At 36.9% G+C, this 17020-nt stretch overlaps 1 protein-coding gene across 1 annotated transcript; it reads right to left on the bottom strand.

Moving 5' to 3' along the window:
- Nucleotides 1–754: 754 nt before the first annotated feature.
- Nucleotides 755–11411, bottom strand: LOC109208016. Its single transcript, XM_019371016.1, has 12 exons — nt 11100–11411; nt 10538–10602; nt 9584–9682; nt 9026–9158; nt 8166–8225; nt 7232–7291; nt 6722–6844; nt 3437–3508; nt 3224–3361; nt 2658–2813; nt 1449–1556; nt 755–1014 (listed from the first exon to the last, which is right to left on the bottom strand). The coding sequence occupies exons 1-12, from the start codon at nt 11322–11324 to the stop codon at nt 979–981; spliced, it is 1275 nt and encodes a 424-aa protein (XP_019226561.1). The 5' UTR covers nt 11325–11411; the 3' UTR covers nt 755–978.
- Nucleotides 11412–17020: the final 5609 nt, after the last annotated feature.

A 17020-nucleotide genomic window follows, 5' to 3' on the forward strand; every position in this document is an offset into this window, starting at 1 on the left:
AAATAGCACGGGCTAGCTAGTTTCCGGACTGGTCATTCAAAAATAGCCAGCGTTTGCCAAGTCATTGAAAAATAACCACTATTTTGCTGCAACGGAGACCGGTCCAGCATAATATACTGGAGTTCGGTGCACCTTGTATGAACTTCCAGCATATTATGCTGAAACTCCAACACACGAAAAGTTCCAACATAATATACTGGAGATTCGAGCACTTGTGTATGAACTTCCAGCATATTATACTGGACCCGTATACTTTGCTGGAACTCCAGTATATTATGCTGGAGTTCTAGTGTATTTATGCTGGAACTCCATCATATTATGCTGGAGTTCCAGTATACTTATCCTGAAACTCCAGTATAATATGCTGGAGTTCAAGTATACTTATGCTAGAACTCCAGCATAATATACTGGCGTATTTTCCAGGTTTTGAACAGTGTTTTCGCTCAAATTTATCTTTACATAAGTGGCTAAATTTCGATTACTTTTGAAAGCGTGGCTATTTTTGAATGACCACTTGTAAATCTGGCTATTTTTGAATTTCTCCCGATTTAAAATGAAAACTAATTTGGTAGGGGAATGAAAACCTGTAGTTATAGAACGCAAATCCGCCCCCAACATTAAACGACAAAAGAAAATAATAAAAACTAAAAATTAATAGCAAACCAAGTTTGAACTGTTTCGTATATGGAATCTTTTCTTCCACAAACTGTTCCTCTACGAGGGAAAAAATAATAATAAAGGAAGGAGGAGAAGGTAGGAGGGAGAAAGACTAGGAAGAAATTCATATAGTCTGCTTATGCATATTGTTGTTTTGTAGGGTAACATAGCATAAATAGAGAGAGAAAGGGGAGGGAAAGAGAGACTACAAATCCACTTTGCTACGTACAACAGACACTTGAATAGAACATAAAGCGCAGGAAAAAAGAAAAACAAAGCTGCTATAAGCATTAGATATTGTACTGGCTTTAACGAAGACCATCAGAACAACCACCATCTCCTTCGTCCATGCTTTTTCTGCACCAATTTAGCAATGAGTTAATAAAGCTAATGTATCCTTAGACACCGTTTGCATATCGTTGGAAATGTAGCAAAGGGAACAGATAGTGAGGATCCAACAGAGACCACCTAGCAGACAGTTTATGTCAGAAAGTAACGACCACAATGTTTTCAATGTTTCGTATGGTCCAATTCAAATATTTGCATTCATGTGTAGCAAAAGGTGAAGTGCTGGTGTATACTGATTTACATAATATCCAAACGATCTTAAAACGCAGTACTTCCAGTGTCTTAAGAAATCTGAATCTGAAGTAAGCGTTTGGCAATCTGTTTTAGTGGGATATTGTTAACACACTTTACCATCACTCCTATCAAGTCAACTTATTTATTTTTTTAATGCATCATGCATTTTAGGCATTTTTTTACTAGATACCGAGAGAAGACAAAAGTACCTTTTGATCCTGATTTCTTTCAGACTCCATAACGATAGGCTGAGGAAGTACAGTATTGTCAATATTCTGAATGTACGGCCGGACCTTCTCCTCCAACATTTTGTTAAGCTGAGATATGAACAAATGAGAGAACATATCAGCAACCAATATCAGTAAATAGATGTTTATAGTTGTACGAAGATACAGGAAAAATATATCAAACAATTGTAGGTTCAATCAAATTGCAGAGACCAGCTACGCACACAAAAAACATGTATCCAGCATTGCCAGTCATCTGCATTCCAGAAATATGACTTTAAAGGACTACATTTCCTAGAATGCTCTTAAAATTGTTTTCATGAATTTCAAGAATTTACAGATTACAGAATATAGCTGTGAAGGAAATAGCCAATAACTTTCAGCTAGAAAATCATTTAGTTAAGGTGCAACTTTATGATATGCTGTAATATTCGGCCCTACAAGTTGTGTTGGAGTCTGTTTCATAAACTTAATTCATATACTTTTAGAAGAGTATGCTATGAGACTTCTCTAGGATTTAGTAAAAAATAAATTTAATAGAAGAATATCCCACCAAGGAAAGGAGTTATTTATTGAGGCAAAAGAAATATTGACTATCACGCAATGCTTAACCAGTTCAAACTTGAAGGGACATGCTAGCCACCATAAGAATGCAAATTTGTACTTCAGTACAGCCACTATGTAAAATGATGGACCATGCATACTTCACAAAGTTGGCAAAGACAAAGAAGCCACAGGAAGTGGGACAACAAAGCAGAGGGACATAATCATATACATCTAATATGGAACTTTGAAGTTATTTTACGAAGCTAGGGCCATACATCTAATATCGAACTTACATATTATTTTACAAAACTGGGGCCGTACATCCAAATAAGGTTTTCCCTTCTGTGACAGAACAACAATGCCAAAAGCTATCCATCATAGCAGCTTTTTTTGAAATGGTCAGTATTGCTTTCCATATTAGCAGTTATACCAGTAAAATTGTTGGGAAAATTAAAGTGTGCATGTTTATGGGAAAAGGCCAAATTTGTCTACATTGAACAGGGTGAAAAAAGAATGAGAAACCTCCATGTTCAACCTATTTGCCTTTATACCTCAAGAAAGGACAATACATGCAAATTGCTATATTGGTATGTCACAGTAACTATGCTCAAGCATAAAGTTCAACAAAACTCTAAGATGACCAACCTTTTCTTCTCTCCACTTTGCTTCCCACTGAGCATCCAGCATCTTTTCGGCAATTTCTCTTTGGGCATTAAGAAGAACTGTCATCTCATATAGTTTTTTTGGATCTTTGAGGTCCTCTTCACTCCAAGAAGACGCGTCTAGTGGAAGGTTCAACTCCTGCCAATGTTTGTATCACTCCATATGAATTAGGAAAATAACAACAATAGAAGAACAAGAGAATTTTCCCATAAATCAATTACATGCTAGCCTTCTGAGCTAATTACTTAAACTTTTGCTATAGAGGAATTTAAAAACAGACATAGGATAGCAGATAGAAGCAGAGCTTTCTCTATCTTTTAGTTGCAACCCATAAAATGATTTTATCGCAAAAACAAATCCTCTATTGTACAACAGTGATTTATTAAATAATCCAAAATAAACTTCTAACATCCTTCCAAAATTTTACTTCATCATTTAGATAGGTTGCTGGTTAGCCAAAAAGGGTGATGAACCATCCAGAAATTAGCAGGCATTTAAACAAAAACCAGAAATAGTAAAAAAAAAAAAATGGTGAGGATAACACACACCCCCCACTTTTGAGGACGCGGCGGGGGGTCAAGCTTCATGACTTCTGCCTCCAGAGCTTTCTTGGCCTTGAAGTAAGGAATGTTCTTCACAATAACAGGATCTTCCCTAGCTCGGCTGGGATCAATAGAGATCAAGGCCTGTAAAGATAAGATAGTCAAGAAAATTGATCTGACCATTATCAAGACATATTTACCACAAGAAAAATGTCATACATCTTGCAAATACTCCCATCCAGGTTTTCTCTTGGCCACCACATCTCGAAGTTGATCATATCGCATAGATTCCTGGAATGCAATAAGACTACATGAGCCATCAACGAAATCTTGGCTCCTTGTCAATATGCTAATTCCGCAAGATACCACAAATTTTTGAACTTCATTAATAATCATAGACAAAAACTATTAAGTCATCTTCTTCAATGAGTTTAAGAGTCCATATAGCTTTTCACTGGATTCTGTCACAGCTCAATTGCTCATAAAACTCTATGGTGAGACTCCTCCATAGCTAAAAGAACCTTAGTAATCCACATTGAAAAGAATTAGGTTAATTCAATCCTTAAAGAAGGGAAGAAGAAGAGAAGAAAAACAAAGAAGTCAACAAAAACCTGTGATAACTTAAGACTGAGTGGTGGATGTTTGTTTTTTTATAAGGTAAATTGTATTAATCAAAAGGGAGAAAACTCCCGTATACAAGAAGTATACCAAAAAGTAGAGAATTTACGTCAAAACATGAGTCTCTACAAAAGACGCCCAATCTTCTATACAAGTAACGGCTATATGAGTGCACCAAAAAGCGATCAAAGATAAAAGACTATTTTTAAGATGTGAAAAAGGAGACTCAATCCCCTCAAAAGCTCTCCTATTTCTCTCCCGCCAAACTATCCACATGAGAGCTAGCGGTGCGAACTTCCACGCCTTTTGCTTTCTTCTTCTATAGAAACCGGCCCAGCTATATAACATTTCCTTTACAGTGCTTGGCATCACCCATTGAACACCAAAAAGATTCAGGATTGCCCTCCACAAACCCGAGGACACAGGGCAATGCAACAAAAGATGATCAACTTCTTCCGCTGAGCTTTTACACATGTAGCACCAACTAACAAGTGTAATTCCTCTCTTTCGCAGATTTTCAGCAGTCAAGATCACTCCCCTCGCCGCTAGCCATGCAAAAAAGCACACCTTCGTGGGCGCCTTAGGAATCCAGATCGAGGAGTATGGAAAAGTGGCCTCCTCTCTCACCAACATACTCCGGTAAAAGGACTTTGCGGTGAACAAACCATCGCCATGCAACCCCCATCTCCAAGAATCACAAGATGGCTGGGGCCTGTCTAGCCCATATAGCAGTGCCAACAAATCTTGTTGCTCCACAATCTCCCAACTTGCATGTTCCTTCTAAATGAGATGTCCCATACTACCCCCTTCATGCTCCTTGTGAATCTGTTGGACCATCAATTTCTTCTGGTTTGAAACTCTGAAGACGTGGGGAAAGAGACCCTCAGAGTATCCTCTCCACACCACCTATGATTCCAAAAGTTAATTCTCCTTCCATCTTCCACCCTGTAAGTGATGTTGCCATTGAAGGCTTCCCAATTCTTCATGATGCTCCTCCACATGCCACACCCGAAAGGTGCTGTGATTGCCTTGGTCCTCCAACCCCCTCCCGTGGAATCATACTTTTCCACTATGACCTCCCTCCCTAGAGCATGCTCTTCTACCCCGAATCTCCACAGCCACTTCCCCAACAAAGCTCTATTGAATACCCTAAGATCTTTTACTCCAAGCCCACCCCACTTCTTTGGGGAAGTAATTGTCTACCAATTAACTAGATGAAACTTTCTAGTTCCATCCGCCGCATCCCAAAGAAAATTCCTTTGAAACCGCTCCAGTTTATCTGTGATGCTCACAGGAGCTTGCAACAGGGACAAGTTATAGGTGGGCATACTAGATAAAGTGCTTTTAATAAGCACTTCCTTACCACCTTTTGACAAGTACCGTTTCTGCCAGCCTGCTAATCTTTTTCTCAACCCTTTCGATCACTGGATTCCAAACCGTAGTATCCTTATGCGAAGCGCCCAATGGGAGATCCAGGTAAGTAGTAGGAAGAGAGCCCACCTTACATCTGTGAACATAAGACAAAGCATCAATGTTAGCAACCTCACCGGGAAAATCTCACACTAGCCGAGGTTGATTTTGAGTCCCGATACTGTCTGAAACCACTACAGGACCTGCTTTAGGTAGGTCAACTGATCCATATCGTCATCACAGAAAACCAGGGTGTCATCCGCAAAAAGCAAATGAGAGACTCTTCGGGGGCTAAGCACCCGATCGGAGCTGAGAATCCTCTCAATAATCCTCCGCCCGCCGCACGATCCATCATTTTGCTCAGAGCATCCATCACTAGAATGAATAGCATGGGGATAGGGGGTCGCCTTGCCTGAGACCCCTAGAGCTGCCAAAGAAACCACACGGGCTACCATTAACCAGGACAGAGAATCTGACTGAGGAAATACAGAACTTGATCCATGCCCTCCATCTTACCCCAAACCCCATTTGTATCATAATGAAATCCGGGAACTCCCAATTGACATGGTCGAAAGCCTTCTCAAGACATAGATGTTGATGTTTGTGAATAGAGATGAGTGGAGAAAACGGATTCCTATATCTCAACCCAGCAATGGGATAAGGCTAACTAGTGACTTCAGTTGAAAGTCTACTACGGTTAATCTTTCGTGAGAATTTTGTAAAAAAATAATCATTTGAATAGAGTGACATAGATGAGTAAGGAACATGATATTTCTTGCCGATACATCATTCTCCAATTCTTAAAGGAGTACGCTTAGATGAAGATGTTTCCGCACAAAGAAAAAGAATACCAAGCATGCTTGGGAATGAAACAACTCAAATTATAGCGTCTACCACAGGCCATGGGTATTTAGCTACATGCAGAAGTCCTAAATTTACAATCTATTAGGTAATGAACTCTTGATGTTCAAATAGATTCCAAAACTTATTTGCGCATTAAAAAGATAAACAAAGAGAAATTGTATGATTTGCACTTGGAGACTTTAAGAAGATTCCAGAGATTACTTTCAAGCTTATTGTAGAGTCCGGAACTATCCTGTGTATACTTTAGTGGGCAAACTTCAATCTACCAATATAGTAAATTGTGCTTGATGTTTTTGCAAGTAATATAAGAAAGTGAGTTCTACAAGTTCTGTGTTATCCCTTCCAATTTTGCAGATATGATTTTTCTTTGAACACTGGGGATATAGTTACAGTGCATAGGGAGCAAGACTAGAGAAGAATGTAATCTTGACTGTTGTATAGGCTTCCTTTTCCTATCCTGTTTCAAACTGAGCAATAATAGCGCTCAAAATTTACAGGCATTTAAGCATTTATCATGGCTCTGCAGAAAAGCTCAAAATCTCACAGAGCTACTACAAATCGTAAGGGAAAACCGAAGAAAACACTCTTGGACAACCATAAGATAAAGTAAACCTTATATTGCCACCAAATCTTCTGCTTGACATCATCATCATATTCAAATCCACCCACTATCTGAGGCAAGGTAATCAACCAAAATGCAGCAATGCTGGGGTCCTTCATACTATCAACAATATGCTGCAACAGTGAATAAGGGGTAAAATGTTACTTTTTTTAAAAATATCTGAGATGTGCCACATATCTACAATAGAGCAAGACACTTTGGTAAATAGGATGATCATTTCACTAGAGGAAGAAGAAACTGATTTCCTGTACACCCCACAGAATAGAGGGATTTTCTCTATAAAAAATAGGAAGGCAATCATTCTTCTTTATTTTCCCCTCCTTTCTGCACCTCCCAACTAAAGCATAAGATTCTTTAAAATGTTATTTTCACGCAGTGATGTATGAGATCAAACAAGAAGCTTCATATCAAAGAAAGTTAGATGCAAGAGGAAACCCCCATATTATGGTAATCAGTAACTCATTGCAAGAACATGGAAATAGGGGTGACAAAGCACTAGCCTCATAAGGATAATCCATCTTTCTCATGATATTATAAGCTTTCCAAGGAGGCTCCATAATCTGTAGCATTCAAAGATAACACAGACATTAGAATGACTATAAATAAATCAAAACTGAAAGCAATGATAAAAACAAGTTTTCCCTAGTGTTGAAATTCATGCCATTAAGAACCCCATTGGGGAAAAAGCGGGACAATATCTCGCTCTCATTTTATTTTCCATTATTTTCTTTTATCAAGTTCTATTTTCCAATATTTCTATTTTTCCTTTGTCCAGAGTACAGAAAACTATTCCCAGTTCACTAGATTCGTAAGCTTTCCCCATGGATGCATTTTTGTGACTCATGCTGAGTCCTTGTCAGCTTTACAGATAGCTTATGTACTCCATTGCAGTGGTATTAACCAATATAGTGGAACAGATTTATGCCAGAGAAATCTTCTAAGTAAACATCTATCAACTGTGAAGAAATCAACCACAGATGCCATTATCTTGTTCATATTTTTTATTTTATTTTAGAGGCACACAAAATGGATGAGCAAAACAAGTGGTGTCAAGATAAAAAAACTCTCCCACTTATAGAAGCAAACCTCGTGGCTGGTTGCAGGTTTTGTCTCTAATTCTTATCACAAATAGAAAAAAGGATATGAAAGGGTCAAATGACCAGAAAACAGAAGAACAGGGAAATTGCATATGAGAAAGCAAACACAATAAAATCACTGAACTTGAATTCCAAGTTGGTCTTACACATCACAAAGTGTTTCTATGAAAGGAATGGATGAGGAAAGTGCACTTAAGAAATCTTGAGAAGTAAAAATCACTGCCGTAGAATTCCAAAAATGCACCCACTATATAAGCATGATGTAAATTCTCAATTGTTTTTAAGAAGTGGAGAAGAAAAAGGAACATAGAACAGGGCAAAGTCGAATAGAACTCACATCATCTGCAGATATCCTGATTTGCAGCTTCTCTTTGCATTCCGGGCACTTCATCACCCCCTGCAAAATAAGTAGTATTGTTAGCAACACCAATTGCTTAAGTTTCAAAAACGATTCTGAAGAACATTTTTCACTTAACACCAGGAAGAGGTGAATATGAAAGATCACTGTGAAGCATAGGCATAAATGAAAACAGTGTATCCAAGAATGAAATACAATTCTTAACTAAAAACATACTAGATGAAATGGGAGCATAATGCATCCTATAATTTGCACTCTCTTTAACCAGGTAACTGAATAATAGGATAAGCTCCCATCCAACTCAAGTGTGCTTAAGTTTCATCCAGCATATTTGAGGTGATATTAAAGCTCAAATCAGGTTGCTGATAAATGTGTAGCTCTAGGCGATCTTAAAATTCTTTCATAAGCTAGGGCTTAAGGTTCTTGAGCAGGATCCAAACCTATTTACCTAATATTGTACTTAGGCACTTAAAGTCATCTTGGAAGTCCATGCACCTAACTTAAAGTCATCTTGGAAGTCCATGCACCTAACTAACATACATTACTTTTACCTAGTAAAGGCATGACAAAATACAGTTAAAATCAAACGAAAATACATTTACACGTCCACATAACATAACTCACGTGAGCTAAGCCGCTTTCCGGTCAGGCTTGGCTTTACTTATTCAATAAGGCCTATTTTTAAAATTGGCTTGCTGTCGTGAATAAATCCTATTCTATTACCCTACATTTAGGATACTTTCTCAAGCCAACAACTTGCTGGCATGACTCACTCAGTTCATTTGCAGCAATTAAGAAGCTTGCTATTTTATGAGAACTCGAAAAGTTACAGTTCTCACCGATCCATCACAATTTGGACATTCTTTAGATGGCAGTGGCAAGTGAAGGTCAACCGTGGAAGGAAGGTGCACCAACTCAGCTCTGTTATCAGCTATGGCATCTGCAATGGATTCTGCTGTTGCCTTCTCTCCCCTGTGGAGCAGTTTGGAACCTTTAGATAGACATAAGTACTCAGTGCGTTTGACACTTTCTTCCTGTATTTCCAGGTAGAGGGTGGAATTGCACAACTAAGATGATAAATAACCACTTAAAACAAGAAGGCAGTGTTCAGTACACAACATAACAATGGTGATGCAGCTAGCTACCAACTACAAGTAACTAACTGCTTCATTGCCAAATCCGACATAACAAAAGCTGAAGACTAGAATTATCAAAAAAAAGTCACATAGGACAGTGGCAGGGGAGAATAAGGGGAAGACAGCAGATTGGTGTATCTTCTATGCAGTTTAGAACATGATAAAGGCCATTGCAATAATATTCTAAAAATTAGATTAACTATATTATTTGAACAGGAATTTTTTTAACAGAAAAAGTAAAATCCATCAGTGATAACCTACCTTTTCAATGTATAGTTTTTCACTTGATAATGCACCTTGCCTGACCCTTTGCACATTGTGCATCGCAATGCCTGCCATCCGTTACATGTCCGACAGTCCCTGCAGTTAATGAACCAAGCATCTTCTTTTAACTACATACCATCACCTTCTATAACAAGACATGCCAAACGACTTTACATTTGACAAGCATCTCGGCTGCCCATCAGTAGGGAAAAATAAGATGCTCTCTGGATTTTCGCTTGATTCGTGATTACAACATCAGCTTTTGCATAAAGACATAGAGACCACTAATGAGCAAAGAGAACAAATGTTTTATATCTATCAAACTCTTAGCCAGTGGAAATTAAAACCAATGTTGTCAAAGGCGAAAAGCTCTAAAAAGCGCTCCAGGTCTAATGGGGTTTTAAGCGCAAAGCGCAATTAAAGTGTGAACTTGATTAAAAAAAAATATGCAATGAAGGATAAATATAAAAATATATATGTAATTCGACAAAAAAGTAACAAATTCATTCATAACGTTCTCCTTAACAACTAATACACTTCTTTGCTGATTATATTTATTGTTTCATACCACTTAATTCAAGATAGAACTCATTGGAAATGATGATCACACCTTAGTGCCTTGCCTACACTAAAGTGCAGCTTAAGCGAGGCGAAGCACCTTCTTTGAGCTTCAGGGCTTAAGCGCGCCCTAAATGAGACTTTGACAACACTTTTAAAACATGGAATCACTCACCAAGACTGTGAAAAAATCTGAGCATCCAGACCAAAACCTTAAGACAATGGATGGAGTGATCCAAGAGTATAAACCCTTTCATGCCCTCTACAGACAACACCTTTTGACACGGCCCATTAATTAACTTCATTATTTCACACAAAAAAAAAACATACTTCACATTCAGAAATATAATATCTAACAAAAAGTAGCATGAGCTGAGACTATGAGGAGGGCACCTCTGGCAGAGCACCTTCTTTCCTAGCTCCATCGCAATATCATAAGTACCCACAGTAGCCACCACCTGCAATAAATCAACCAAATATCTCTGTGAGCAAAAACCTTATCCAACTAACACTTTCAGCCCAAAAATCCTATTAATTGCGGTCCATGGCCTCTCTGTGATATATTAACATACACTTGAAGACCCAGTTCAGAAAAAGATCAAAATCACACTTTCCCATTCACGGGCATCTCTGAATATGCTAACAATTCAAACTTTCCGATTCATGGCTTCTCAGTGACACATAAACAAACATTTAACGACCCAATTCAGAAAAAAATTGCTGACAACTAGACTTTCACATTAACGGTCTCTCAGTGACATATAAACAAACAATTAATGACCCCATTCAGAAAAAATTGCTGATAATTACAGTTCCCTATTGTGGCCTCTCAGTGACATACGAACATAAATTTCAGAACACAGTTCAGGGAATTCTAACAATTTAAACTTTCCAATTCATGGTCTCTCAGTGGCATTTTAACAAACATAAAACCCAATTATAAAAAAATGCTTACAAAGATGGCAGAATAAGAGAGCTTAGAGATGAACTCGGGTACACCAAAGCCCCTAGGGGCGGAGCCAGCAATGTCATAAGCAAGAGTGAAAGGGGAGAGAACGAGTTTTATAGGGAATTCGAAGATGTCAATGAGTTGCTGTCCATAGCGGTTAGTGAAGTGCTTGTACTGAAGGTCTGTGAATTGCTTCAAATTCTTCAGTAGCTTATCAGTCCCTCGCGACATTGTGAACAAGAAGTAGAGAGGGGGATAGCCGTATTTTGTCTTGCTTTATCTGCTCCTTTTTTTTTTCTTTCTTTTTTCTCTTTTGCATCACATAGGGAGGGTGAATTGGTTTAGAGACAGTTTAATGTAAGAATTAATTTTGCATAGATAATAAAAGTAGAAATTAGTAATGCAGAAATTATAATAAAAGTTCTAATAATACTCGCTCTGTCTCATATTAATAGTGGTGGTTACTAAAATTAGTTATCTCAAATTATTTATCATTTTAGAATTTCAAGATAAAATTAATAATTTTTTTAAACCCTTAGTAATAATTGTACTTGAAGATGGAGATAATACATAAATAGAATAAATATTCAATGAAGAGATATTTTATCTTAAGACATAAATAAAGGTGTAATAGTCTAACTCCTTTCCTAATTAATATTTTTTAAGGGGCATGTAAAAGAAAACACGACAGATAATATGAGACCGAGGGAGTATATGAATTGTAGTAAGACTTTTAAAAAAATGGGTTTTGTTACCTTTAAAAGAAAAAAAATTGTTTAATAAAGAAAGGATTACATCCTATGTTAGTCGGCACAACCTCGAAATCAAAATGAGCTAACATTTTAAAATTTTACCTGACATGGTTCATTTTGTATCTAGTATGTAAAAAGAATTTCATCCTTAACCTATCCTTAAGAAGAGAACGGGACGGTCTCCTTTTACACATTTTCTTTTCTTTCTTCAATTTTCAGAGTAAAGAGGTCGACGGTAAAGTTAATCAAGAGGGGCAAAATTAACGATATCATCGGAAAATAAATCTCCGGTGGTGGATTGCCTCATTTACCCATTTTTTCCTTCAATTTTCAGGGTACGAAGTCAACAACGTTGTTGGAGAATGAATCTCCAACGGCGAACAATTTTTTTTACCCACTTTATGTTGTTTTTGTCCTGCTGAAAGAAAGTCCATTTAAAGTTAAACTATTTTTATGTTTGTGCAAAGCTCCGATGTTATATTTAGACGATTTTCAAGTGATTTATCTTACTTCCTTAAGAAAAAGAAAAACAACTTCCATCAAAATCTTCTCTTCTCTTTAATTTTCAGAAGCTTCCCCAAAAAAACTTTCTCTTTTAGTAATTTTGGTGTTGAAATGGAGGTGTAATAGTGAACAAAGGTGTTTTCTAGTGTAGATATTGTATAATCGTTGTTTATACACACATATACATTATTATATTGTATAATTGTGCATAAATATGTACATTTATGTATAGATGTGTACATTTATGTATAATATTATATAATTATATATTTTTCAGCGTATAAGGATGTATACACCGTTCTTCTTCTTCTTCTTCACATAGCTATACATCATTATACATGTACTGCACATGTATAATGAAATTAAAATTTTGAATGTTTTCTTACTTTTTCTCGAACAATCCATGTATAAATCTACTTCTTTTGTTAATTTCTATTTCAAATCACGAACTTGCAGCAAAGTTTTTTAATTTTACCATATAAATTGAATCAGCAAAGTTGGAAAAAAGTAAGTTACTCGGTATTTTATCTTGTTTATCAGTTTTGAGAAAGAATCCTTTAGGAAAAGTTACAAACTTGTCTATGCTCAATATTTTTGATGATTCTTATGCGCAGTCTATCTTAGCTCAAACTCTTTACTGTATCTATATAATTGTAACTTTTGCAAGCAGCTCATGCAATTTTATATTTTGATTTTTGGATGATATAACATGAGAGACCAGTAAAGACTAATTGGGAGAAAGATCAAAGACGCAAGAATCAAAGGATTCCAAGACTTCATCAGAATCAGATAATAGTCCTGATGAAACTCATCTGCCGGATAAAAAACAGAAAAATGCTCTTTTTTGTACCTTGGCCTATTATTTTTGGTTTATAGATTTGTAAAGTTGTGAGTGAGCTATTATATTGCTATGTATGTATATAAGTTGTACTTATGTATAATTCTCTCTTTAATAAATGAGGATTATTTTGGTCACTAAGGCTTGGGTGGCATGCTAATAATAGTAAAGTCATAAAATTATTATTGGTTACGTTAAACTTACTTAATTTTACCTATTGTAACAGTTAAGTCATTCATATTATGTTAAAGTAACTGAACTATTAGCCTTTTGGTCAAAGCTTCTGTGAACCCAAATGTATTTGTTTTTAAGAAGATGCTTATCTTAGAAAGTTGAGCTGTTTGGTCAAGCTTTTAAAAAAAAAAATAAGTGATTTTGGATAGTAACAAAAGTTATTTTTTAGAAGCGCTAAAAAATAGCTTTTCCCAGCAGCATTTTTGAAACCTTGGTCCACAAATTACTGTTTTAATATTGGCAAAAGTAATTTTCAAAATGATTAGTCAAACATAGATTGCTACTATGCAAAAATAATTTCTGAAAAGCACTACTTTAGCACTTCCTAAAATAAGCAAATTTTGAAAACTTAATTAAACATGCTATATGTGTGAATTGCTCTAAAAGTACAAATAATCGGGAGGTTAATCTTCAGTCGCTAGGTTATGACATGTCATTTGCCACATTAATGCTTTATCACTCTGTAATTTTCACGTAAAAAATTAATAAAGTTTCACCATGTAAAATTTTTGACTACCCATATTTAAATTTTAAAAGTAGTGCAATTAAAAAATTAAAAGAAATCACCAGAAAAAAAGAATGATTAAAGTGTAGAAGTCGTTCAATTTTTAAAAAATCCAGATTATATTATGTTGAATTTAAAAAGTTTCGAGAACTGAACAACTTCTATATAATCCAGTTTTTTTATCTTTTTTGTTTCATTGAAATGTGTCTTTTAAAATATTTCTAATTAGTCTATAGAATATATACAGTCAAAACTATTACAAGGTTAATTATTATTTTTTTTACATAGAACTTACAACATGTCAAATTTGGCGGATTCATGATTTGAATTTTTTGGGTTCAGATTTAATATTTTACTCGGTTCAAAATTAATTTTTTTGCACTTATTTTGTTTAATTCTTATCGCATTTAGGATCTAAGTCGAAACTACTAGGTTCAAATGAACTCGTAGCTTCTCCATTGGCTCCGCGTATGCTTATGGGGGAAATGCATGCAGATATACCAACTTTTGGGGCCATCATTGAAGTCATATTCATGTTTCACAAAAAATTATCCACTTTGGAACACACTTCGGAATTCGTGTCTGATCACTTCAGATTTCAGATCTGAAGTTACAAATTCAAGGTTTCGGAGTCGGATCTGAAGCTCTTCCATATCTTCTCAATGCAACTTTAGAATCTGATATGAAGTTCTTCTATCTCTTCAATACAACTTTAGAATTGAACTGAAGTTCTTCTATTTCTTCAATGCAATTTTTAAACCGTTATCTTAAGTTCTTTCTTTTCGATGCAACTGTATAATTGAATCTGAGTTTTCTATCTCTCAAGAGGTCAGTTTCATCACTTTGATCGAGGTCATCATTGATCAAGCTTTCTCTAGGTTCAACAATGGTGGCTTTCAATTTTTTCCCTATAGTCTACAAGTATTAGCTCAAAGTTTAAATCTCAATTTTAAGACAAGGAAGAAGAAGAAAAGAGAATACAAGAAGCGGCAGCCCCGAAGAAGCAACGACAGAGAATAGGCAGCAACAACAAAGAAGCAGCAGCAGCAGCAACAGCAAAGAAGCAGCAACAGAGAAGAAAACGTCTGAAGTTGCCTAAATTTTAGGAACCAGTTAAACTTTTTTAAGAAGTAGATACAGATTAAATGGGAGCAAGCGCACCCATGAAATTTTTACCTGCTTATGTGATAGGTAATGTGTCACGACCCGGAATTCCCACCATCGGGATCGTGATGGCGCCTACTCGTGATAGCTAGGCAAGCCAACTTATTTACCTTTCATTAATAAATAAATTTGTTAACAATCTTTAGCATCAATAAGAAATATGGAATTTAATAATAATAATAGCGGAAGTCTAATTTATAAGTCTGAATCAAAACGCGGAATAGTCAACAATAGCCTCTACCCAAGATTTGGTGTCACATTACTCACGAACCACTTAGAATAAACTAAATACAAAGGTCTGAAAGAAATATAACAGCTGTTTGTCTCGAAAACAATGAGGCAACAGTCAAAAAGGAAAACATAAAGAAGAGACGCCGGGCCTGCGGACGCCTGCAAGGCTACCTCAGTCTCGTGATAATGAAAGCCTGCTCCCGTGCTACTGCTGCTGGTGCTCCTCAAAACCTGGACCTGTGCAAAAATGCACAGAAATGTAGCATCAGCACAACCGACCTCATGTGCTGGTAAGTGTCTAGCCTAACCCCGGCGAAGTAGTGACGAGGCTAGACTGGACACCGCATAAACCTGTGCAGTTATAAATATACAACGAAAACAAAATACCAAACAACTAGTAATATGGGAGGGGGAAGCATGCTGTAGGGAGATAACAATAGTAACAGTAATTCCGAGTAACAAACTAAAGCATCTTAGATTCACAATGAACAAGGAAAACAATACTCAACATAAACACATGGTATCAATAACTGTTGCGGCGTGCAACCTGCTCCATAATTACCATTTGTTGCGGCGTGCAACCCGCTCCACAATACCACTATTTCGGCGTGCAACCCGACCCATATCATTTATCATGTATCATTGTTGCGGCGCTCAACCCGATACTCACATATTATTGTTGCGGCGTGCAACCCGATCCTCAATATCATTATTGCGACGCGCAACCCGATCCTCAATATCATTGTTGCGGCGCGCAACCCGATCCTCAATATCATTGTTGCGGCGCGCAACCCGATCCTCAATATCATTGTTGTGGCGCGCAACCCGATCCTCAATATCATTGTTGCGGCGCGCAACCCGATCCTCAATATCATTGTTGCGGCACGCAACCCGATCCTCAATATCATTGTTGCGGCGCGCAACCCGATCCTCAAACAACAGTCACATTAAGGGGCATAAAAATAAGCAAGTATTTGACAAACATCCCGGCAAGGGAAAGAATCCAACAAGTTCAACCAAACGTCCCGGCAAGGGAATAATCAACAACGCTTTCTCTTCCTTACTTTTCTTATCTCACGATATCACTGGAGCCCAAGCTCCAAGAAATTTCTTATCTCATATTCCGTCACAAACAACAATATAACGACTTCCCAGTAAGGGGACAAAACATCATCTCAAATATTCCGGCAAGGGGATTACTATAACCACATTAGCCCCAACATCTAACCACCACAGCTATAACCAACCTATTACCACACTTAACCATCTCAGCTATATCTAACCGATTACCTCACCTAACCACCCCATCTATAACTAATCTATTACATTACTTAACCACCTCAGCTATAACTATAGTCATCCCACGACACAAGGAAACATTAACCTAAGCGACTCTAGTATCTGTCAAGAACACAATGCAGAGGAATCACAATAACATTCTTTCAGGAATGCGACTGACTACGACATTGATTGATAAGGCTGACCCGCAATAGCCCGTCAAGAGGGCAACATAATGATCTCTTCTCTTTCTCACTTTTACTTTCACAATTCGTTCTACAACTGGAGCCGACGCTCCTCAATGAAACAAGTCATTTCATATACTTTCAATATTCGTATCACAATTCGAGCCAATGCTCCTAGGAATCAAATTATCATATCATCATTCACATGTAGTTCACAACATATAGAAATGCTCCAA

This window comes from Nicotiana attenuata, unplaced genomic scaffold (assembly GCF_001879085.1).
Source record: "Nicotiana attenuata strain UT unplaced genomic scaffold, NIATTr2, whole genome shotgun sequence".
In the NCBI taxonomy this organism is placed as follows: Eukaryota; Viridiplantae; Streptophyta; class Magnoliopsida; order Solanales; family Solanaceae; genus Nicotiana; species Nicotiana attenuata.

What these genes read in the sequence shown, in the direction of transcription:
- LOC109208016 (XM_019371016.1), bottom strand. Translation starts at nt 11,324, where the DNA reads ATGTCGCGAGGGACTGATAAGCTACTGAAGAATTTGAAGCAATTCACA. An exon ending in TCAGGATATCTGCAGATGAT is followed by an intron (nt 7,292 to 8,165) that starts GTGAGTTCTATT and finishes TGAATGCTACAG; the next exon opens with ATTATGGAGCCTCCTTGGAA. An exon ending in AGATGGATTATCCTTATGAG is followed by an intron (nt 6,845 to 7,231) that starts GCTAGTGCTTTG and finishes TCACTGTTGCAG; the next exon opens with CATATTGTTGATAGTATGAA.